The 24,265-nt window shown below is 35.0% G+C and overlaps 1 protein-coding gene across 1 annotated transcript; it reads left to right on the top strand.

Moving 5' to 3' along the window:
* The first annotated feature begins 19,291 nt into the window (after positions 1 to 19,291).
* Positions 19,292 to 20,404, top strand: LOC112748217 (luminal-binding protein 3-like). Its single transcript, XM_025796432.1, has 2 exons — positions 19,292 to 19,430; positions 19,974 to 20,404. Exons 1-2 carry the CDS (start codon positions 19,292 to 19,294, stop codon positions 20,402 to 20,404), a joined length of 570 nt encoding a protein of 189 aa, XP_025652217.1.
* The last annotated feature ends 3,861 nt before the right edge of the window (positions 20,405 to 24,265 follow it).

Here is a 24,265-nt window from a genome sequence, read left to right as displayed (position 1 = left end):
TGAATAATCATTCTTGAAAAACAAGGACATCAATACTAAGTTAGGAGAATAATATATGATTCCAAGAGTTTAGATGACTTATTTGACAAAACACTAAGTCAACACCAACCCAATCAGTTTTTTACTTGAATAATATTGTTCCACGGATTTTAATGATGGCATACCTGAAAGAATCAAAGAGACTTTGATGAACTGAAACTAATTTAAGAACTAGAGAAGAGAAAAACAGAATCAAAAGAATTTGAGCAGAGTATACTTTTTAAGAGATACGTAAACATTGATATGTATGTAAAGGTATTACAAGACTATCTAAATAAGAGAATAGGGACTGATATATATAGCTCCCAGTACCTGTAACATCCAATTACCCTAAGCCTCTAGCCGTAAGGTAAAGGTTAATCAAAGGTTACGACATTCTAAGGCTTATACATATTTATATAGAAGGAAATAATATATTCTAGAAGCCTGATGAAGGATTAAGCTCAAAAACAGGATTACAAAAGCGCGAAATATTCACACGAAGCTAACGCTTAAGACACAAGGTATAGATGTAAAAGAATGGAACATATATATAGATATAAAAATATAATAATCATAGGGAACTAGCCACAACTTGCGGAGTTCAAGCCGACTAGTATATACAGACATACAGAGTTTTGGAGTTAAAAACAGCTTATACAACTATTCTCTCAAATAAGCCTCTAAGCCATAAAGATAAATATACAAAAGATGTGAGAGTAACTACCACAAAAAAATAGAAATAAACCAAGGAGGAACCATACTCCGCTCTGTCACCATACCCGCAATCTCACCAAGGTGGATTTGCAACCTGCGTCTGAAAAACAATAACAACATATGGTATGAGAACCGAAGGTTCTTAGTATGGTAACAATTCCCAATAATGTAAGATGTAAGGCTCCGGGACGCCGAATGCAATCCTATAACTTCACACCAAACCGATAATCAAGCTTAGAACAATTATAATTAACGTAAACCATAAACAATAAATAGGGTTTTCTAAACTTAAAGGATTTCTAACTAGTACTAGTCACACCGCTGTATCCCACAGCTTTCGCCAACCTAACCTCTGTGCGATCCCATCGTCACCACCTACCTAACCTCCTCAGCACCAGACAAACACAAGATAATGCAAGCAAGTAAAATACAGATAGTTTTCATATACATCAAGTAATTCAAGAAGCAAGTAGGCATGTTATACAATTAGGCAAACTCAAGTAATCAAAGCAAACAGCACATAAGAAATGCATATGATGAATGCCTGTCCTATTGACTCGTGATATCACTTGTCGGTCTATGTATGCCAACCCGACACATCCTTTCGGATGTTGCTTTTCTGCCACTTCCGAGGATATAGCACCTGTCACGCTTTTGTTCCGAGGATATAGTGCCTGGCACACTTGCATGCTCAATCCGAGGATATAGTGTCTGGCACACTCTTGCGGCAGAAAAGGAAAACAACAACAACATATAATTCATCACAAATCATTCCAAGGATATAGTGCCTGGCTTACTATCCACATCCGCAAGTCCATCAACCTCAAATCATCATCATTTCTCATCTCAAATCACTTCCAATTATCAACTCTCAACATTCCAAGGATATAGTACCTGGCACACTCTCTTTCAATCATTATCATTCCAAGGATATAGTGCCTGACACACTCTCAACATTCATCACGATCATCATTCCATTAACATTCTTAAACATTCATATTTCTCAAACTCATCATAAGCAATTCCATTCCAAACTCATCAGTTCACCAATTTCTCACTTCGTTGTCAATAATCACCAAGTTCACTACTCTTCCCTCTCTGTCAACCAAACTCATCCTCAATACACCAAAAACCTAAATCTCCGTTTGCTAACTTTTCAAAGATAAACCCAAATTAAGTCTTCTAGGACCCTTCCCATGTTTGATACCCGAAAACAAGTCCAAGAATCTTAAAAAGGTGTCACAGAAGCTTACAAGCTTGTTGGGAAGGTAAAATAGTTGAATAAAATAAAAAGGAAAACCATTTCTCTTGCAAAAACCAATTTTAAGTTTGAAATCTCTGCACCAAGATAGCAGGCTACCCTGTTCTTAGAAAATCCACCAAAAATCATATTTTCATTTTATGTATCTGAAATTTTCCAGAAATAAACTAGACTCATAGATCTTTAAATCAGTCAAAATCTCATAGAAAAATTATTTTTCTGGAGATAGTTATACTGATTACAAGTTTACTTTCAAAAACTAGTTTTGCTGTCAAAATAGCTAAGAGCTCTATTTTTAAAACGAGCACAATTCCTTCTACAAAATTTATAATAGTCTAAAATTTTGACAGAAATAAGAAAATAGTCCAAGTCTCAATGTCCTTTTGGTTCCACTCAAAATTATGGTCAGGATTGGGAGATATAGGCTTGGAAAGTTTCTGGTTTGATTATGTAGCAGCAGAAAATCAGTTTTAAAGTAACAAACTTCAAAAATTTATATCTCCTAATCCAACCGTTAAACTTTAACCAAACTTTCCAGGATTTTTTTACACATCAGAAAGATTCGAGAAAAATTAATTCCATACAATTGTGATGGTTAGATCGTTCCCAAAAAGCGTCCAAAGCTGCTGCCAGAAAATAGATTATGTAGAATTTTGCCAAACCTCAACTTTCAAAATATTTCAACCAGAAATCAAACCAAAATCATACCAACTCCAATTTACCTCAAAACTCACCCTTTGTGTCACAATCTACCATTCATACTAAATTTTTCATTCACCCTTCAATATCCTCAACCTCAATATCAAATATATAACACTATAATCATTCCTCCACCAACCACATTCACCAATCATCATTCTTTCACTATCCATGTTCATCAACAACCTCATTCATCCTTTATACCAATAATCAACAATATACATTCATTCAAATTCAATATACATCATACCTCAACATCATTATTTAACAACATTTACAAAATCAATTCGTCAAGCATCATCAACCAACCAACATCAACAACCACTACAAATCCTCATCAATTCCAACAATTTATCACCAAACAATAACTAACATTAACCAACATCATAATACATTATTAGCACCAATAATCCTCAACAATCACCATCATCATACATATACCACAAACAACCACATATCCAATTCAGTCCTATCCTATGGGCCACTAGCCTAAGTGTCCATAAACATTACATATTACATAAAGGAAACTGAAACCATACCTTGTCCGATTCTCAAACGCACCAAACATCAAAATGAAGTCACCAAACTTGATCCAAAGCCTTAACCAACTCCAACAAACACCCAAAACTCAATCTAACATCATATATATATCAAAATCAAAATCTAAGATACACATAACAACTAAACACAAGAGTTTAGTGAAACCTTACCTTGCCCAACGAGATTAGGAGTAAAATCCAACAATTATCTGCTACAAGAGATCACCTAAACAAGCAAAACCACAAAAACCACTCAAAAACCAAATCCCAAAAATGCAGAAATTTAGGGCTGGAAACTGGAGCATGAAGAGAGGGATCTTACCAGATTTATTTAAATAGAAATGTAGAGCTCGACAAGAGCTTCGCGTGGCCAAAAACGGCTCGTCAATCGGAGCTCCGTAGCTCAAGTTACAAGCAAAAGAAGGTGAGGGTGAATAGTGTTCTTTCTTCTCCCTCTCCTCTCAACTCAGCGAAAAGCTCATTTAATGAGCTTATATATGTTGGGCCTTGGACCCAACTTAGGTCCAGTCCAACCGCGTAGCGTTTTTGGTTCGTTTGGCCCATTTTAGGCCAAAACCTTTAAGATTAGTGTCCGGTTTTCACTTCTAAATTATTTTTACCTTTTCAAAACAATAAATCCATTTTCAAAATATTATTTTTCTCAAAACACAATACTGGACAGGCTTAAACTGGTTCAATCGGTTCGGCTGCTGATTCTCGGTCTTTCGCAGACAATACCTTTTCTGATTCAGAAAAATTCACTGAAACCAAATTTCACCTTTTTATTTTCAAATTAAAACTTCTAAATTTTGAATCTATCTCGGGTACTTAAAATTATTATTTTTATAAAAACAGTTTTGCCGGTTTTTACAGTACCCAAGGCTATAACTAACTCTAACTCTGTTATAACTACTTTGGATGTGTTTGGAAAACCTGTTGGAAGGGAAAAATCACGTTTAGACTTCTTAAAAGCTCCAACTTCTTGCTACCAATACCACATTTACAAGAAGCAACTATTTTTAGCTTTTACGTTTTCTTAACGGGCTTTTAGCCATGGATACTAAACATTTATTTACATTTTACCAACTTTATCCTTTATGTATGTTATTGTATTATCTATAAAATTCGTGTTATTTCTATTTATATGAGCTCTATTTTTTTAATATTTATTATTTTTATTTTTTATCAATTATTTTTTTGACATTATGCACTTTTATAATTGTGATTTTTGTATATTATGTTTGTTATTATCTTTTTATAATATAATTTATTGATTCTATTAGGTAAAATAAATTAAACAAAAAATTAACTGTAAATAATAATAATAGTAAAAAATTATAGCATATTAAAAAAAATACTAAAAATATACTATATAAAAAACATCATCAAGAACTTTCAGATTTGTTTCAATTCCTACAAAGTAAATATTTAATTTTTTTTTATTATTTTTAGTACTCTCTTTTATAATTGTAATTCTCGTATATTATATTTTAGTTTAATTTTTTTATAATATAGATTATGATTCTATTAAAAAAGATAAATTAAATAAAAAATTAATCATAGATATTAAGATTATGATTCTCTTTTATATTTTTTATTTTTATTTAAAAATATATTTTGTCTATTTTTATATGTTATTTTTATTTTAGTAAGTAAATATTAATTTTATTATAAAATTAACTAATAAGATCTATTTAAATATCTAAATTAAAATGATAGGATAATATAAAAAAATTATTTAAGTTGATGTCTATTTTAGTAATTTTTTAACTAAAAGTGATTTTGAATAGTATAAGTGTAAGAACCGCAACTAATCAACCGGTTAATTAAGTAATTAATATTGCCCAAATTAAATTCTGAAAAGTTAGAGAGGGAATTTGAGGATTTAAAGGTGATTTTTTGACTCAGTGGGTCTTTCTGAGTCAGAAAATGTGCCTTCTGCAAAAAACTGTGAAAAATCGCGAACCGGCAGTTGAACCGTTTCAAGTCTATCCGGTACCGCACAAGAAAAAGTGAAAACCGTCAAAAACCTTAGAAAAATGTTAGAAATGGAAAACCGGACGTTAATTTAAAGGTTTGACCCGAAGTTTGGCCAAATAGGCTAAAAAATGCTAACGGGTTGGACCGGTCCCAAGTTGGGCCCAAATCCAACATATAAAAGGCTCATTTAATGAACCCATCTCATCACAACACACTAACAAACACACACACCCAGCTGAAGGAGAAAGGGAAGAAGTGGAACCCTTGAACACTATTCATCTCAATCTTCCAAAGCTCAAATCTTAAGCTAGAGAGCTCCGATCGCCGCACTATTCATCTGGAGAGGTAACCACGAAATCTTTTCTATTCTTCTCTTCAAAATTTCGGTTCATAGGGTTTGTGATTAAGTGAGTTTTTGTGATTTTGGATGTTTAGATTTGCTCTAATCCTTGCTTAGCCTTGAATTTTTGCTATTAAATCTGTTGGAAAAGGTAAGAGCCACTAAACCCTTGTGAATTTATGTTTAATTAGAATCCTAGGTTGATTTGAGGTGATTTGTATGCATATAGTTTGATTGTTGTGGCTTTGGGAGCTATTGGAACTTAATTCTGCTTATTGGAGTGGAATTGAAAGCTTGAATTGTGGTTGGGAGCTTGTTTGTGCTAAATTGGAGTTTTGGTGCATATAGGGAATCAGCTAAGGTATGGTTTCGGTTTCCTCTATGTAGTATATAATATTCATGGACACTTAGGCTAGTGACCCATAGGATAGGATTGGATTTGAATAGTTGATGAGTTGTTGGATGCTATTGTATGATGATGTATGATGAAATGATGATTTTTGAGTTTGATATTGATAATTGATAGTGATATGATGAGGATGAATGATTTGTGAAGTTGAGGAGTGAATTATGTTGATAAATGTGATATTGATGTTAATTGATTGGGAATATATTAATGAGGTTTGATTATATGTGATATATCAATGTGGAGTTGAGGATGAGGAAAGGTGGATAAATATGTGATAAGTTTGGTGCAATATGCCATAGAGTGTTAATTTTGATGAGAATTGGTGTTTGGAATGATTTAGTTTGATTTTGGTTGTGGTTTATAAAGAAATTGAGGAAATTACGATTTTGGGTAAAAGTTGAATTTTGGTAAACTTTGTCTGATCATAACTTTTGCCTCAGTTTTCAAAATTGGTTAAAATTTGTTTAGTATTAAAGATCTTTGAAAACCCCTTTCAATCGATATAAAGTTTGTGAAATTTGGAATTTTGTAGAGGAAGTTATGATCATTCAAAGTTGGTCTTAAAAATCTGAAATTCTGCAAAGTTGCAGAATTTCATGATTTTTGATATGTGCGAGCGCACACCCTGCGAAAATTTTGACCTGTGCAGACGCACACACCTGTGCACACGCACAGGCAGGGAAGTGCGTTCTGTTTGCAGCGCTAGCACAGCTTGTGCGCGCACATATCTAGGAAAAAATTTCAACCTGTGCGGACGCACACGTTGGGAACGCCAGTCTGTTAGGGGCACTGGCACAGGTTGTGCGAGTGAACAGATTCTGTAAGTTTTGCCACCTGTGCGTACGCACACATTTGAAAATCTCCTGGACGTGCGCACGCACACACCCCTGTGCGGCCGCACACGTCCTGTTTCTCAAATTTTACTTGTTTTTTAACTATTCTACCTTCCCAACAAGGTTGTAGGCTTCTATAACACCATTTTAAGACTTTTAGGCCTAATTTTGAGTATTAGAACGTCAGACATAACTTAAGAGTTCTAGTAGGTGATTTTATGATAAATTAGAAAATGGAGGCCTAGGTTTTTGGCGTGCTGATAATGGTTTGACGTTAGGGGAAAGATGATTGATATATGAGATGAGGAATGATGAACTGTTGATATTTGGAAACTGAGTTATGAATGGGCAGTGGTTGAGATAAGTTGCGGACTCTGAATGAGATGATAGATCCATGTATACTGAAAATGTTTTCTGAAAACCACTGAAATATTGTTTTTACTGAGATTATGAGACGCCATGCTCCCTGCAGGGACGGTGGTTGGATCCCACCTGTCGAGGTAGCGGCGGTGGTGTAAGGGCGTTGGTTCGTCCCGCTTGCGTTGAGATGTGAGGTCTGTGGCAAGAGTATCCCGCTCGCATCCCTTCGGATCAATAGAGTGTGCAGGCGCTGGTACCTGGACAGTAATCCAAGCACTATATCTCGGGGGTTCCCATATGAGAAAATTCGAAGGGCGACGTCTCCATAGAGATGTGTCGGGTTGGCAGTTGAACCGACAATATGATATCACAGTCAGTAGGGCAGGCATTCATCATATGCATTTTCTATCTGTTTGTTTGCTTTGCCGACTTGAAATTGTATGCCTAATTGAATAACATGCTTATTTGCTTACTTGATCTACTTGCCTTGTATGCTTTTACTTGTGAATTACTTGCATTGTTATTAATTGTGCTTTCTACTGGAATTGAGGAGGTTCGGAAGGTGGTGACGATGGGATCGGATGGAGGATAGGTTGGTGAAGGCTGTGGGACAGCGGTGTTTGGTTAGAATAGTATTCCCTTAAGATAGAGTACCCTGTTTAGTTATGTTAAGGTTTATATAATTATGCTTATTTGTTTTAGAATGCTTTAAGTTGAATCTTGTAATGGATATGGAGCTAGGATTGCCTTTGGCGTCCCGGGGTCTTATATCCCACATCACTGGGCACTGTTACCATACTGAGAACCTCCGGTTCTCATACCATATTTCTGTTGTGTTTTTTAAATGCAAGTTGCAACCCACCTCGGTGAGTTACTTTGGATGGTGACAGAAGCGGAGGATCTTGGATTCTTTTGGAGTCTTTTTGATTCATCTTGTTTATACATCTCTCTTTTTGTATTTTGTCTTTGCCTAGAGGCTTGTATTATGAGAGAAAAACTTGTATAAGCTGTTTTTAAACTGTCAGGTTTCTGTATGGTTATGTATACTTGTATATGGCTAGCTAACTTAAACTCCGCGAGCCGTGGCTAGTTTCCTATGATATTATATACCTATCTTTTGTTATATCTTATCTGTTTCTTGTGCCTTAAGCTAGTAGCTTCATTAGTATGTTTTGCACTTTTCAAATCCAAAAATTTGAGCTATATCTTTCATCGGGCTTCTAGATTATATTATTTTTTCTATATATTATACGTATGAGCTTTAGAACTGTCGTAATCTCTAGTTAACCTTTGCTTTACGACGCGAGGTAAAGCTTAGGCTAATTAGGGTGTTACAATAAGCCAAACAACATTTATTTTACTATAATCTATTTTGATACAAAAATTGCCAAACATAAATTACTTAAACTTACTTTTTATCAAAATCAAGTTTGTAAAATCAATTTTATGCAAACTTTCGTTTGTAAACTGTAATCCAAACACACACAAATTAAGTAACTTCCTTCATTCTTCCCTTCAAACTGAGGCACGAATTGTCTTTAAGCCTTAGTTTGCATCTAAACTTCTGAAATGCTTGCAGAGACAATGGTTTGGTGAAGGAGTCAGCAATCTGGTCATAAGATGTAATGTAAGAGATATAGATAGCCTTTTGATTCACCAAATCTCTAAGAAATTACAAATCAAGTTCAAGATGCATGTTTACATCTACTATGCAACATAGGATTAGCAGCCAACAAGCATGCATTTTGATTGTCATAATAAACAGTTGGTGACACCAGCTGAGGGCCTGAGGCACATGCAACTCTTTAAGTAATTGTTGAATGGACATAAGCTCAGTCTGCGCAACACACATAGCCTTATACTCAGCTTCTGTACTGCTCCAACTCGCCTTTGTTTGCTTATTGCTTTTCCATGAAATGAAATTGCATCCCAGGTAAACACAAAATCTAGTAATAGATTTCCGATCATCAAGGTCTCCTCCCCCATCAACATCTGAAAATACAATTAGTCTAAAATCAGTAGATTTTGAAAAAATTAAACCATACTCTACTATACCTCTAACATATTTGAGTATTCTCTTTAATTCCAATGATGTAGAGTTGGATTATGCATGAACTGAGAAAATTTATTCATTGTGAATGCCAAGTCTGGCCTTGTTAAGGTGAGGTATTGTAAAGCTCCTACCATGGATCTTAGAGTTTCGGGTCTTCAAAGGATTTTGAATCATAAGTTGCCAATTTGGTGCTGGACATCATATGAGTTGGCATTAAATTCGATGTGTCCATCCTTGCTCCTCTCAATAATTCATTAGCATACTTAGTTTGAGTAATCAACAAGGAAATATGAAGCCTCCAAACCTAGAAAATAACTAAAATTTCCCAAATCTTTTAAAGAAAACACATTGTTTAGTTCTTTAACGAAGTTGTCAATATCAGTAGCACTATTCCCTGTGATAATTATATCATCTACATAGACTAATAGGTAAATAACATCAAATGATAAAACTTGACAAATAGAGAAACATCAGATTTAGTTTCTTTAAAACCATAATGTTAAAGATATTTTGAAAGAGTTTTATATCAAGCTCTAGGTGTTTGTTTTAGGCCTTAAATTTTCTTGTTTAGCTTGCACACTAGAGTATTGGCATTAGTAGAATACTCCTGAGGCTGTATCATATATACTGTTTCATCTAGATTGCCACTTAAAAAGGCATTGTCAAAATCAAATTGCCTTAATGACCAACCTAGAGAAACAACAATGCTAAGAATGACTCTAATTGTAATTGGCCTTACCACTGGACTATAAATCTTGTCATAGTCTATACCTTCTACCTGATGGAAGCCTTGCCCAACTAATCTTGCTTTATACCTCACAAATTCACCCTTTGAGTTTCGCTTGATTGCAGAGACCCATTTACTTCCTATTACTGCTGCATTTGTTGCTGGTTTTGTTAGTGTCCAAGTCTTGCACTTCGGTAATGCAGTGAATTCTTTGTCTATAGCTTCCTTCCAATGTGGACTCTTGAGTGCTCAGGTACATTTCTTTGAACATTATTGACTAGATCAATGTGCTGAGTAGCCAATGCCTTTAGTTTTGAAATATCAAACACAGATCTAGTTGTCACTGAATGAGGATTTTTAGGTGTGGTTGGAGGTAGGACAATCTATATTCCACTTATAGGGATAATGTTAGGATTGGTGACAATAGTAGGTTCTGATGAGAGTAAGTAAATTTTCTCGGTTAGAAGTCACATCAGTACTAGAAAAATTAATTTTAGCGACTATTTATTTTGCTTTTAATTCCAATAAAAATAGAATTTACCGGCCATTAGATTTTAACTGTCTTATGCTTTGTCGCTAAAAGGTTTTGGCGGCAATTATAACAATTGCCAGTAAAAATTTTTTTAATGGCCATAAAAAGTATATAACTTTTAACGGCCATTTTCTTGATAGTTTATATGGCCATTAAAAGTAATTAAAAATTATAATATTATTAACTTTTAGTTACTATTACTATTGCCGCTAAAACCTTAAGTCATTTCTAAATTATATTATCCTATTTTTTTAGAAGTAACAATCTATCTTTTTTTAATTTTAAAATTATTTTTACCAACAATTATTTTTATTTGAACAAGATGAACACTATGAATCAATAGAGATGAATTGATATTTTCAGATAAAAACTACATCAATCTGTATAATACTAAGTAAAAAATCTGCATGAGATACAATTTTATTTTCTAAGGCAGAAATTATTATATTATTCAATAAAAATGATCTGGTTCTTGAATATACATTAGCATAACATTATTTTGTAAATACATAGCCAGTCTGTAGAATACTAGCTGCTAAGTAATAAATATGCAGAATATTCAATTTTTAAGGTATCAAGCAAGTCCATAACTGCTTGAATCCATATGCTTAACATTTTTTGTTCCTCTATTACCATGTATAATTTTTATAGATAGATCCAAGAATAGATGAAAATCTGTCCCTTTTAAAAATGTGAGTGAGTATGATTTACAATGCATCATTAACTCTTTTTCTGCATCCATTTTTAGCAAAAGTGGCCTCAAGAACATCATCCATGGTTGCTTACTTGCTTGAGAAGTAAAAATTAGAATCCAAAGCATAGTTGTAAGAACTTAACGGTGATCAAATTAGTTAGACTACTAGTTTACTGATTTATTAGTTTAACCGATAAATTACTAGTTGAACTGGTAAAATCGGTCATATATAAATAAAATATATAAAATAGTCAAAGACCTTAAAAATTTTAAAATACACATCTCTACCAATATTTTAAGAACAACTAAGTCTCAAATTTTAAAGATAACTAATACAAATATAGACATAAAATTAGTTAGTACTACTACAATAGTATTTTAATTTGACACAATAAGAATACCAATCTATAATATTAGTAAATTTCAATACTAGTATCAAAATAGATAACTTTAATCATAATACTAACATTAAAATAGATAAAGATTAATAAATTTTTAGTAAAGTTTATATTTCTATTAATAATGATACATAATAAAAAATATCATTAATTCAAAAAATAGAGAATACAAATTAAAATTAAATTAGATATTTATATAATTATTTAATTCAAAGATTTACTATATAATTAATGTTTGTCACATATAACAATTAGAAGCACATTGATAGAGTGGCATTGAAAGTGGATTGCATTCAAGAGGCTCCTTGTTAAAACCCTTGTTCTAACATTTTGGAATTTTCCAAACTAACAAATACTAACAAGTGGAGGACCATAGGATGCACTGGATCACAGGTAGAGATGCAGTGCTATGGAGCACCATAGAGTCCACCATTACCGAATCGGTTTTTACCGAATTTAATCGGTTTTTACCAGTTCATGTCGGTTTCCATCCTTAAATAGTCCAAAAAACAAACCAAACCAGTTCATGGTTCAATTCATCATTTTTCTAATCGAACCAGTCGATCCGGTTCGATTTTTACAACTATGATCCAAAGCATTCCTCAAACCTTAAAATCCCGATCTTCATGACACTAACATCCGTTACTTCTAAAATATGCACTTCCACCAATAGTGCTATCGAAGTATCAATCAACTGTAAATATTCATGCATGAATATCGATGGAAAATTCTATTCATGTAATCCATGAATATCACCGGAGCATTAGTCAATCCGAAAGACATCACTGTGTACTCATAATGACCATAGTGCGTTCTGAAAGCAGTTTTGGGAATATCCTCATTCCTAACTCTTATCTAATGGTATCCGGATCGCAAATCAATCTTAGAAAATACATCGGCTCCTTGTAACTAGTGCATTAGGTCGTCAATCCTTGGCAACGGATATTTGTTCTTCACAATAACCTTTTTCAGCTGCCGATAATCGACACACAGGCGCATACTTCTGTCTTTCTTCTTTACTAGTAGCACTGCCGCTCCCCACAGAGAAACACTTGGCCGAATAAAGTGTTTACCCAATAGGTCTTCTAGCTGAGCCTTAAGCTTGGCCATTTCCATCGGTGACATCCTATAAGGAGCACTCGAGATTGGACCGGCTCCAGGTACCAACTCAATAGCGAATTCAACCTCTCGGTTAGGTGGAAATTCATTAATATCATCTGGAAATACCTTTGGGAACTTACACACAACTGGAATTTACTCCAAGCTTTGATCATTACCCGAAACACCTGCAGTTAATAACATGATACCCCGACATTCAGCCCCAGCACAATTCACCATCATAGAATTCAAGTAATAGCTATTCGCCACAACCGTCCCTTTTGTGTCTTCTGGCATAAAGCACACTGATTTCTCAGAACAGTCAAGCAAAACATGATTTTTGGATAACCAGTCCAACCCCAGAATGATATCAAGACCAGTCATCGGCAGACAAATCAGATCATGCACGAATTCACGCTGTTGTATTTTAAACAGAACTTGTGGACATCCTAACCTAGTCACATAGCCTCATGGGTAGCATTATACACCTTCAAATCATAACCCAAGACCACTATCTTCAATCCTAATTCATTAGCCTTCTCAAATACAATAAACGAATGTGTTGCTCCAGAATCAAATAAGAAATTTAAAATTTTACCAGCCATCTCACAGTTACATCTAATCAGTGTCTCTGACCCCTCAGCAACTGCTGTGGAAGTAGTATACACTCTTTCCAACTGTTGTACTCTACTAGTCTCATACTTCTTCTTCTCTGGGCAGTTATTGGCCAAGTGTCCAGGCTATCCACAGAAATAGCATACTCCAGTCCCAAACCTGCACGAAACTCCTGGATGATACTTCCCACATTTGTGACAGCTCAAATCCTACTGTGGCTGCTTCCCATACCTTCTTCCTTGATTAGTATTAGCATTCGACCTTCTGAAGTTACCCTACCCCTGATTATTCTGAGGGACAAAGCTGCCACGCTTGAATTGTCTGCCCCCTTGGTGCAAAATTCCTCCTTGGAGTCCTCTGGAAAGGCATTCTCATACTTCCCTTCTCTCCCACAGCCTTTCTCACACACTCCTCAGCCACCCTACTCTTGTTTACGAGTTCAGAGAACACCCTAATCTCCATAGGTGCAACAAAGCTCAGAATGTCGCTCCGAAGGCCTCCCTCATACTTGATACATTTTCACTCAAAAAAATCCTCAGAAGCTCCATGACAAATCCGTGAAAAATGACACAATTCTTCAAACCTGCTTGTGTACTCAGTAACAGTCATCTGGCCTTGTTTTAGCTGAAGCAGTTCAAGTTCCTTAGCATTTCTAACTGAACTGGGAAAGTATTTCTTATAGAACTCTATTCGGAACAATTCCCAAGAAATTACAACCCCATCAAGCTGCGAAATAGGCTGCGTGCCCTGCCATTAATGCTGAGCCTCACCTTGCAGCTGATAAGTTCCAAACTCAATCCACTGCTCTTCAGGAACCTGCTGCTCTTACAACGCCCTCTCAATAGCCTGTATCCAATTGTCTGCATCGGTGGAGTTTGAGGTTCCTCTAAAGGTCGGAGGATGAACCTTCTGGAAAGAGAAAACCATCATAGGACCCTCATCGCCGTTATTGCCATTATTCTCATTGTTCATTTGGTTTCCCAAGGCTTCGGCGGTCGCCTGCATAGCCACAGCCATGTTTTACAGGGCAGCCATAAAGTCTACAGGGTTAAGATTATTCCCTGTCGCTTCAGGCATAGCATTTCCTATTCCACCTCTACCTCGCCCGCGTCCACGTCCGCGAGTCGACATCTGGTCCCTATACACACCAAACAAGTGATATCAAGTTGATCGGTCTCAATATCGCAAGTCTAGTACTTTAAGTCCCAAATTCATGCTCATGAACGTTTATGCCACATATATCAGTTAGATATCCTAATAGCACATAGGCACATATTCAGAGAATGCACAGCAACATAGTCAGTCCATCCCTCAGGCTCTACAGGAACGAACTGCTCTGATACCATGATGTAACACCATACTACACAGAGCTTTATGCTTAAGCCGTAGAACAAAGGTAGTGTGGTGTTACGGACCTCTAAAATAAAATATATACGTATAACAGCAGAGAAATATAATATACTAGGAGCCTTGAGAAACGGGTAAAGCAAAATCGCAAAATAAAAAGCGCATGCTCAGGAAACGGAATTACTTGCATGCTAAGAAACCTAAAGATCAAAGATATGAATAAGCGAAAGAGTGGATAGATAGCCAAGAATACAGTATAGCTAGCTCCTGACTCAGCCTGCGATGCCAAGGCTGGCAGCCGAAGAATATTTACATACATATACAAGTATCCCAAAATACCCAAAATACAGAAATAAGGCCTTAACTCTCCTTAAACCTCTAAGAGGGACAAAATAAACAAGTTTCTTGGAGAGAAAGCTAAGCACATATGTACATAAACTGATAATCAAAAGAACCCAAGGACCACTCCGCTTCAGGAATCCAGATGCCTAGCAAGGAGCCTCTTGACCTGCATCTGAAAATAACAACACAGTATGGGGGTGAGAACCGGAGGTTCTCAGCATGGTAAAGGTGTCACGCATATAATATATAAGGTCTTAGGAATACCAGAGACAATCCTAGAATGCTAACACTCAGTTATAAAACTTAAACTCTAAACAGAAGCCATAAAAAGGGTAGGTGACCGAAAGAATTCTAAACTTAATTACTTTAAACCTAACGTTATCACCAAACTGACCCATGTTTCCTCCGCTCCTCCATCACCAATAATTTAGCAAAGACAGACAGCCAAACAATTTCACATACAAGTAGGAAACATGTAGTGCAGGTAGCAAATATAACAATTAGCATAATATACATTCAGTTAGGCAATCCTAGGTAATGCATAGCAGACAAAACATACAGAATACACATGATGTATGCCTGTCCTATGGCTGATGAGGCTCATCTGTCAGTTATCCAGCCAACCTGACAAGTCCGAAACCCTTCGATTGTCCCTCGTCGCGCATCCCTATGTGTCTATGCATAGATTTTCTCATTCATTCATAATTCATACTTTCATTCATTCATTCATTTATATCTCACTCAATGGGGGATATCCATTCCCGAGAATTTATACGTGCCCAGTCACCCTTACGACGTAGGGTCAACAGAGTATCAATTTTTAACCTGGAACACGTGGTGGCAAGCCACGGTTCTGTTATCCAAGGAAACTCGTATCTCATATATCATTAAATTCATAAGCCGCATAATATTCATAACCATTCATATTCATCATATAATCATTCATTTAGCCATAGAAATATATATTCATTTAACTTTCACATCATTCTTTTATAATTCATCATGTTTACCCCCTTTTCTTCATCCCCAAGTTACCTCAATTTCCTAGCTTCATCTCATTACTAAACTCTCTAATCACGTTTAGAACTAACAATATGAAAATAGAGGTTTAGAAGGTTAGATTGGCTTTGAAAATGTAAAATACTGATTTACTGAAAACATGGGTGTGTGTACGCATACACATGTGTGCGCACGCACAAATCTCTTGAAAACTGAGGTGTGCGTACGCATACAAATGTGTGCGCACGCACAGGCCTCTTTTTAGCCCTAGACGCAAACGCGTGTATCTGCCCGCGTAACCCCCACTTTTTGGTGATGTGCGTACCCACACGCAGGTGTGTGTACGCACGCATAGGTTTTTGGCTAAAAATTCTGGTTAAGTCAAAAGCTGCAGAATTTTACATTTGAAACCCCTAACTTCCAACGCGCATAACTTTTTTGTCTTAAAACATTTTTTCTCCGTTCTTCGAACGACATAAACTTCACGAACCCAATTTTCATACAAAATAAGTTTGAAATCGTTTGGTAGTTCGGAAGGCAAGTTATGGGTCGCCGAAGTTCAACCAAAAACCAAATTTCACAAAAAGTTTCAAAACTTCATTTTCCTTAAAAATTCAATCCAAACCTCATGTTTCATGCACCAAAATCAACACAACATCACTTTACCATTACCACAATAATCCTTCCATAACTACCATAATCCCAATTACACAATATCATATATCAACCTTGCAATACATCAACAAATTTGTCATCCACCTATCCAAGACATTCATATATTCTTTCAACAAGTTCATAATCATAAATTCATCAATTCACATCCTATTATCATCATCCACAACAATAACCCAATACACAACTCATAGTACAATTCAACAACAAGGATACTAAATATTAAATGCTCCTTTACATTCCAACTTATCTTAAGGTCGTCTAGCCTAAGTCTTCACAGAGCATTATATATTAAATACGCGAAACCTAAACCATACCTTGGCCGATTTCCACATTTGGACCAAGGCAACTGAAAGAACTGAAGATTGATGGTTTAGAGGTTATAGTAAACTCTCGTTGCAAGTATAGTTACTAAACCAAGCAATTAAACTTTCTTACAAACGTTTTGGTTGTCACAAGTAACAAACCCCTTTGAAATTGATAACCGAGTATTCAAACCTCGGGTCGTCTTCTCAAGGAATTACAGGGAGGTATGTTCTTATTATTGGTTATGAGTTTGTAAATTGGGGTTTTGGAAGTAAGGAGGGAATATGTTATATGACAAGTAAAATAAAATAATAATAATAATAAAATCTCTTGGCAAGGTATAAGAATTGGAATTTCTATCCTAGTTATCCTTATCAAGTGTGAAGAGAATTGGGTTTTAATCCCACTTGGTCAGCCTTTATTAAACAAAGGAAGGTTAAGTGGACTGATTAGCTTGATTCTCAAGTCCTAGTCAACTCCTGTGGAGAGACTAGTGTTAGAGCAATCCTAGCTAAAGCAGAATCTGCCAATTTCAATCACTTGCTGAGTTTGATAACTCAAGTACTACCAATCACTTGACCAAAGCCAAAAGGGAGAAAAAAATATAAATTAAATTGAAAGCAATCTTAAACAAAGCAAAGTAATCTTAAATCTGAAATACCTCAAATAACATTAATTAAGAAAATTATATGTAACATGGAAGAGTTCATAAATTAAATTGGAAAAATAAATAAAAATAAAGAACCTGGGATGAGAGCCACTCCTAAAACTAAGAGAAATCCTAAATCCTAATCCTAAGAGAGAGGAGAAAACCTCTCTCTCTAAAAACTACATCTAAATCTTAAAATTGTAAATTGTGAAAGCTTTTTTATGAATGGATGCATTCCTCCACTTTATAGCCTCTAATCTGTGTTTTCTGGGCCGCAAACTGGCTCAGAGACAGCCCAGAATTCGCTGGTTGCGAATTCAAACAAGCTGAATTTTCGTCACTGCGACGCGTCCGCATGGAGCACGCGGTCGCGTCGCCTAGCATCAGAGCAACTATGTCATATTATATATCAAATCGAAACTTCGGATGTTAGCTTTCCAACGCAACTGGAACCGCGTCGTTTGGACCTTTGTAGCTAAAGTTATAGCCGTTTGAGTGCGAAGAGGTCAGGCTGGACAGCTTAGCAATTTCTCCAGCTTCTTGTATTCCTTCCACTTTTACATGCTTCCTTTCCATCCTCTGAGCCATTCCTGCCCTGTAATCTCTGAAATCACTTAACACACATATCAAGGCATCTAATGGTAATAAGAGAGGATTAAATATATCAAAATTAAGACCAAAGAAGCATGTTTTCAATCATAGCACAAAATCAGGAAGGAGAATGTAAACTCATGCAATTAGTATGAATAAGTGGGTAAAGAGTTGATAAAAACCACTCAATTGAGCACAAGATAAACCATGAAATAGAGGTTTATCAGCAACACTTAAGCCACACACCCACACAGCTCCACAATTCACGAAATCACCAAGAATTGACACCAATCCAAGGCCTCCAATGTCCACAATTTCAAGTTCCAATTACATACACACCACCTAATACAAATATGCAACACATATATACCCAAACTCAATATCTATTGCACAAATTCAGAAATTAAATAGAGTTATGGTTTCCTCACCTTACCCAAGCTTTGTATAAGCAAGAGGGAACGTTTTCCTCAAGTTAATTGGATCCTAATACATCAAAAAGTAAAGAAATTCAACACAACTATATAATTTTTCAAAAATTTGGGGAAAGGAGAGGCTGGAGTGTTAGAGTAACTTACCAAAGAAATTGTTCTGATAGAATTGTAGAGCTCGACGCGCTAGACGCATAGCCGCAAACAGTGCAGCGATTAGAGCTCGGATGAAGAAGTTATGATGTATGAAAGTGGAAGTTAGGTTTTTGGTCTTCACCTTCCTCCTCCCATGGCTGCTGGAGCAAAATGAGGAATGGAAGGGAAGTGATGAGCTGAAACTCATTTAAGTGTTGGGTTCGGTTGGACCCACGGGCCCGGTTCAACAGGTTCGGCTCAATCTTGGGCCAAATTCGTCAAAATTAGTGTCAAAATTCTCGTTTTGAAGAACTCTATCCTATTTTAATATTATATTTACATTTAAAATTTTCCTAATTAAAATTTGATTTATTGACTAATTATTTACTAATTTTAGCGGGGTTTACACGTAGCCTTATCTTAATATCTATAGATACACTTTTTACACTAAAGAGAGCATTTTCAAAGAGTAACCTATTTGCTATATTTTGGATGCACTTTAAAAGTGTTGCCTAATGTGTCTAGGCCAAATGCACCAATACTTAGTAAATGTTTTCTCCTTATCACCAAATCGCACTCACCTTCGCACCATCACTTTTGCCATCAAATCAGAGAAAGGTTTTGCCTCTCAAATTGGAGATTGCTATCCATGCTACTTTTGTTGTTTCAAATGTAAATTCTAATACGAGTTTCAAATCTATTTTATTGTTTTGGAATAGTATGATGATCATATATAGTTTAGTATTTCAACTCAGTTTGTGATCTTACTATTTTGGTTTGGTTAATTTCTATTTACACTTTCTTTTGTGCAAATAAATACTACTGCTTGATGACCTTTGAGAATGATGAAAGTTAAAAAATAAAACTAGCTAGGAAAGGGGCTAAGAAATCAAAAGCTAGTTGTACCTTTAGAAGACTTTTTTTGTTTAAACTTGTTAGAAGTACAAGTATTTTTACAACAGCCCTGCTGACCTCCTCTTCGTTGTTGGTGGCAGTTCTTCCTTCTTGTATAGCATATGTTTCTGTTACTTTTTGTTTTCTTATGTTTATTAAGCCTTTGCTAGGTTAAGTCAACTTTTTAAGATGCCAATACAGTGAGATCTTTGTTCTTCTTGTTCTTGTTGTTTATTTTGTTAGTTGTTGTTGTTATTTGGGGATCGGGGTGTCTTTTGTTTACTCTAACAGTGCTGCTTGATGTTCGTGTCACTATTGGGTTGGTTTAATTTTTCAGACATATCTGAAGGTCCTAAAGGTCATCCTATTATGTTAACCTTTGATATTGATGTAGATGGTATCTTAAACGTAACTGCCGAATATGAAACAACTGGCAACAACAATGAGATTACAATAAGCAATGATACAGGACAATTGTTGCAGAAGAAAATTGTGAGATTGATTCAAGAAACTAGAGATTATAAGGCTAAAGACAAAAAGTTTCTAGAGAAGGCTAGAGCAAGAAATGATTTGGATGATTATTTTTACAAAATGGAAAAAGCTTTAAAAGCTGTGGAAAAGAACAACAGAATGATCACTGATGCAATTGTTAAGGTCAAGAGTTTGCTTGATGGTGATGAAGATCAGCATGAAAAAGATGTGTTCAAGAAGAATCTGAAAGGCGCTTGGGAATATTTTTTAGTCATTATGCCAAGATTGGAAGATTAACAATTTTCTACTTGTTAAGCTCTTTTCGAATACAAGTTTTATGTGATTAAATTATCTTAAGTTATATGTTGAATTGTTAATTGCTTCTTAAGATTATGTCCTTGAATTGTGTAAGGATAATATTTATTATTTAAAAAAATTATTTAGTATTATTATGTATTTATTTTTATTTTATAATATTTAACTAATTTAATTAAATATATATAGAAAATAAAAACTAATTGAGGGACATAAGGCTACAATTATATAGAGTAGCTATGATATATAATGTGGCTATGCTTTAAAGGTGATGCAGTAGCAAAAATAAGTGTAGCCTATTTTGGTAAGCATGGAAGCTGAAAAGCGTAGCCTTTGGTCCTAAACAACATCACTTGAAAAGCACATCTTATTCTTGAACGGCAAAAGCTAGCTTTTGATACAGAAAAGCGTAACCTTTGAGAATAGGCAACGGTCGAATAGGCATCCCCCACTAAAGCGTCTCCAAAGCAAAAAAAAAATGTAACCTCAGCCAAACACATAATTTTTTTTAATTGGTATTTTTCTTGTAGTGTCAATATAGTGTTATATACAATCTCCACCTTTTGTCAAATAAATGGAGTATTATTGAACCATGATTGTCTCTGATTCAATTATGTGTGCCATTAATTTGGTGTAAAATTATCCTATTTTTAGGATATAAGGATTATTGTGTATGCACTTATGCGAATATTAATCTATCCAAAGAGAGATTTATATTTGGCTAAGTTATATGTACACATTAATAATATTTCAATAATAGAAAATTAAGAATAAATTGATGTTCATTATTTATGAGAACAATAATCGGCCCAAAGAAAGTTTATTGTTTGGCCAAACAATAAGTATTGCACTTTTTCGTTTATTTTCTATTGATTATGCAATCAATAATCGGCCCAAAGGAAGGTTATTGTTTTGGCAATTAATGAAAAATATATGTGAGGTAATAAATAGGTTGCAAAGTTTAAGTTTTTATGTGCACATTTAGTCGATCCAAAGAAAGGCTTAATATATGACAAGAATTTTTGACAATATTTGATCACTGTAATGAGAGTATCACTTACAGTTAATTTTCATATCCAAAGATTGAAAACAGGGTTTCGATCCCTAATACATCAAAGCCGTCTTTGTTGCCATTTTTTCATCAAAAGAGTCACAATTCATCCATATTAGAAATATAGAAAACTTTGGTTGGGAAAAATCGAAAAAAACCACAAGATCCAAACTCTTTTAATCATGATTCATGTTTATAAGTTCAGGTATGCTTTCGCATTCAAGTACCTTATTTCTTAATAATTTAACATAGATAATTCTTGGGTTAAGGAATTTTGAGAAAATTCCAACATTTTACTCATATATATATATATATATATATATATATATATATATATATATATATATATATATATATATATAAACGTGTTGATAATATAATATTTAACAGAAGTGTTACATATACAAGTTATTTTGGTTTACAAGTCATACAAGTTGGCCAAACCCAACAAAAAGGACGCTCATCCATATGAGCGTGTCAACACATGCGCTACTCAACGGTTTCCATAGCACGCTTTGCGTTCCTCCTCCTCCCCCTCCTCCTCCTCCTCCTCCTCCTCCTCTTTTTTCTTTGCGTTTCTCCTCCTTTTTCTTTACATGTTTTATCTTCATCGTCATTTTTTTATTATTATTCTTGTTGCTTTTTTTTCCTCCTTCTCTTTCTATTGATTTTGCAACCAAATATCAATTTGCTACTAATTTTATCATAAATCAATTAGTAAAATATAATTCAAAAACATAAAAATTAAAAACAAGATTGATCATGCAATCATTGATATCAAATTAAATATTTAGATCATCATTAATCAGGAAAAAAAAAAGACCCTTGATAACACTTAATTTCGAATATTTTATTTCTTATAAGATCTATTAACATTACCATTTACCAATGTTTTAAAAACCAGACCGGATTGACCGGTTCGACCAGGTTAACCAGAAATCAATCATCTAGCCGATCCAGTTGAGCTACAAAATCACTCTGCAAAAAACCTATTAAAAAACTGGCCAAATTGATGGTTAACTGGTGAACCGGATAAACTGGACCGATTTTTTAAAGAGCCTGTTCTCTCCTTAAGCCCAAAATGCAGTGTCGTTTTGGTCCCTTCTATATATAAGAAAGGAAAACGGGAGAGACAGAGCTCCCCTTCCCTCTTCACGCAAAATTCCTAATCCCTCATTTGAGTAACCTAACCCTATTAGAGATTCAGAGGAGCACCCAGCCACACCCCCACCATCAGCCCCCCGCGTCAGTGCGGTTGTTGCCATCCTTGTCTTCTCCTTTCAAAGGTCTATTCTTCTCCTCGCGTCGCCTTGTTCTCCTTGCGTTGCCCTATTCTCCTCGCCCTGTCTCTGCTGGCAGCCCTGTTCTCCTCGCCGTCGTGAGCGTGTCTACTTGGCTGTCATCTCTTCGCAAGTCACCTCCGTTTCACTACTTGGTCATCATCTCCGATAAGCACTCATATACTCCTCCTTGAGTTTGCGCTTTTTTTTTCTTGTTAATTTTTTAGATTGTTGTTGTATATATTCTGATTTCTGAGTTAGTTACATGGATTGAGTTAATTGTATGGACGTTGGATTCTGAATCAGTTTTATGAATATTAGAATTTCAGATTCTCTTCTCAGATATTTATTGTTTCAAGTTGGTTAATTGAATTTCTTAGCCCCTTTTGAGTTTTGAATCTTTTGACTACTTAACAATTTGGTCTTTGTTTATTTAATCTTTTTCAGTGATTTCTTAAAATTGTAAGATTGATTTTTTTTCTGAGTTGTTGATTCTGGGTTATGGTGCAATGTTTCAATAATGGTTTATGCTGTTGTTATAGTTTTATTATTATTATTATGAAATTGGAATAACTAGTGTGGTATTATATGCATTTTGATTTTTGTTAGTTATAAATGTTAATTTTAATTTTTTTTTTATTTTTAATGGATAATTTATTATATAAAATTATAAAATTTTGAATTTTATTAATTTAAAAAGTATTAAATTTAAATATTTAAAAGTATATATTAAATTTTTAATAATTTTATTTTATGTTTAGTTAAACCGATTGAACCTCGATTGAATCTCTAAACCATTGAACCAATTGCTCCACCAGTTCATTAATTGGTCCGGTTGTCACAGCCTTGCCTTTTACTAATATTCAAAATTCCTACCCAAATAATTAACTTTAGTTTTTATAAAACATACCATACGTAATTTTGATTTAACCTTTTAAAAAAGAAATACAAGCAAAACTAAAGAGCCTAACATTATTTTTTACCCGCTTTTATATGTAATTATGTATATTGTATATATTTTGCAAACGACAATACATAAAAACAAAGTTGGTGTTCATACCCTGGCCCAACGAATAAGGCCCAGGATCCAAATAAAAAGGCCCAACCCAAAGGGTTGGCCTCACCTTTCACCAGATTAGCCACTACGAAGTCGGAACTCGTCACGACTTGCTCCAAAGAAGTCGGGAACGAGGGCTAGCTGGCAGATAAGCACTCATTTGAATGAGTAACTGCCCCTAGAATCTCTCTAACCACTTCACGAGCCATATCTTAACTTCCCTAAGATAAAGGGACGGTTAACACCCTAGAAAGGTGGCACTATTCCAACGGTGGTTATTGGTTCACCACTATAAATACACTGACACCCCTCAGGTATCTCTAAGTCCCAATACTCTCTAGACCTGCTAACACTCTTGCTGACTTAGGCATCGGAGTATCCTTGCAGGTACCACCCCCCATTCATTCATACTCACAAGTCGGACGGAGGCCCCCAAGGCGCAGACCCTCTCAAAG

The sequence above is a fragment of the Arachis hypogaea genome, chromosome 15 (assembly GCF_003086295.3).
Source record: "Arachis hypogaea cultivar Tifrunner chromosome 15, arahy.Tifrunner.gnm2.J5K5, whole genome shotgun sequence".
NCBI classification, from domain to species: domain Eukaryota; kingdom Viridiplantae; phylum Streptophyta; class Magnoliopsida; order Fabales; family Fabaceae; genus Arachis; species Arachis hypogaea.
The sequence above is the reverse complement of the archived record's forward strand: the minus strand, read 5'-3'. Positions and strand labels throughout refer to the sequence as shown.

Excerpts from the sequence above, each read along its gene's own strand:
- LOC112748217 (XM_025796432.1), top strand. The coding sequence starts at position 19,292 with ATGTTTTCTCCTTATCACCAAATCGCACTCACCTTCGCACCATCACTT. Across the intron at positions 19,431-19,973 it reads AAATGTAAATTCTAATACGA|ACATATCTGAAGGTCCTAAA; the intron begins GTTTCAAATCTA and ends TTAATTTTTCAG.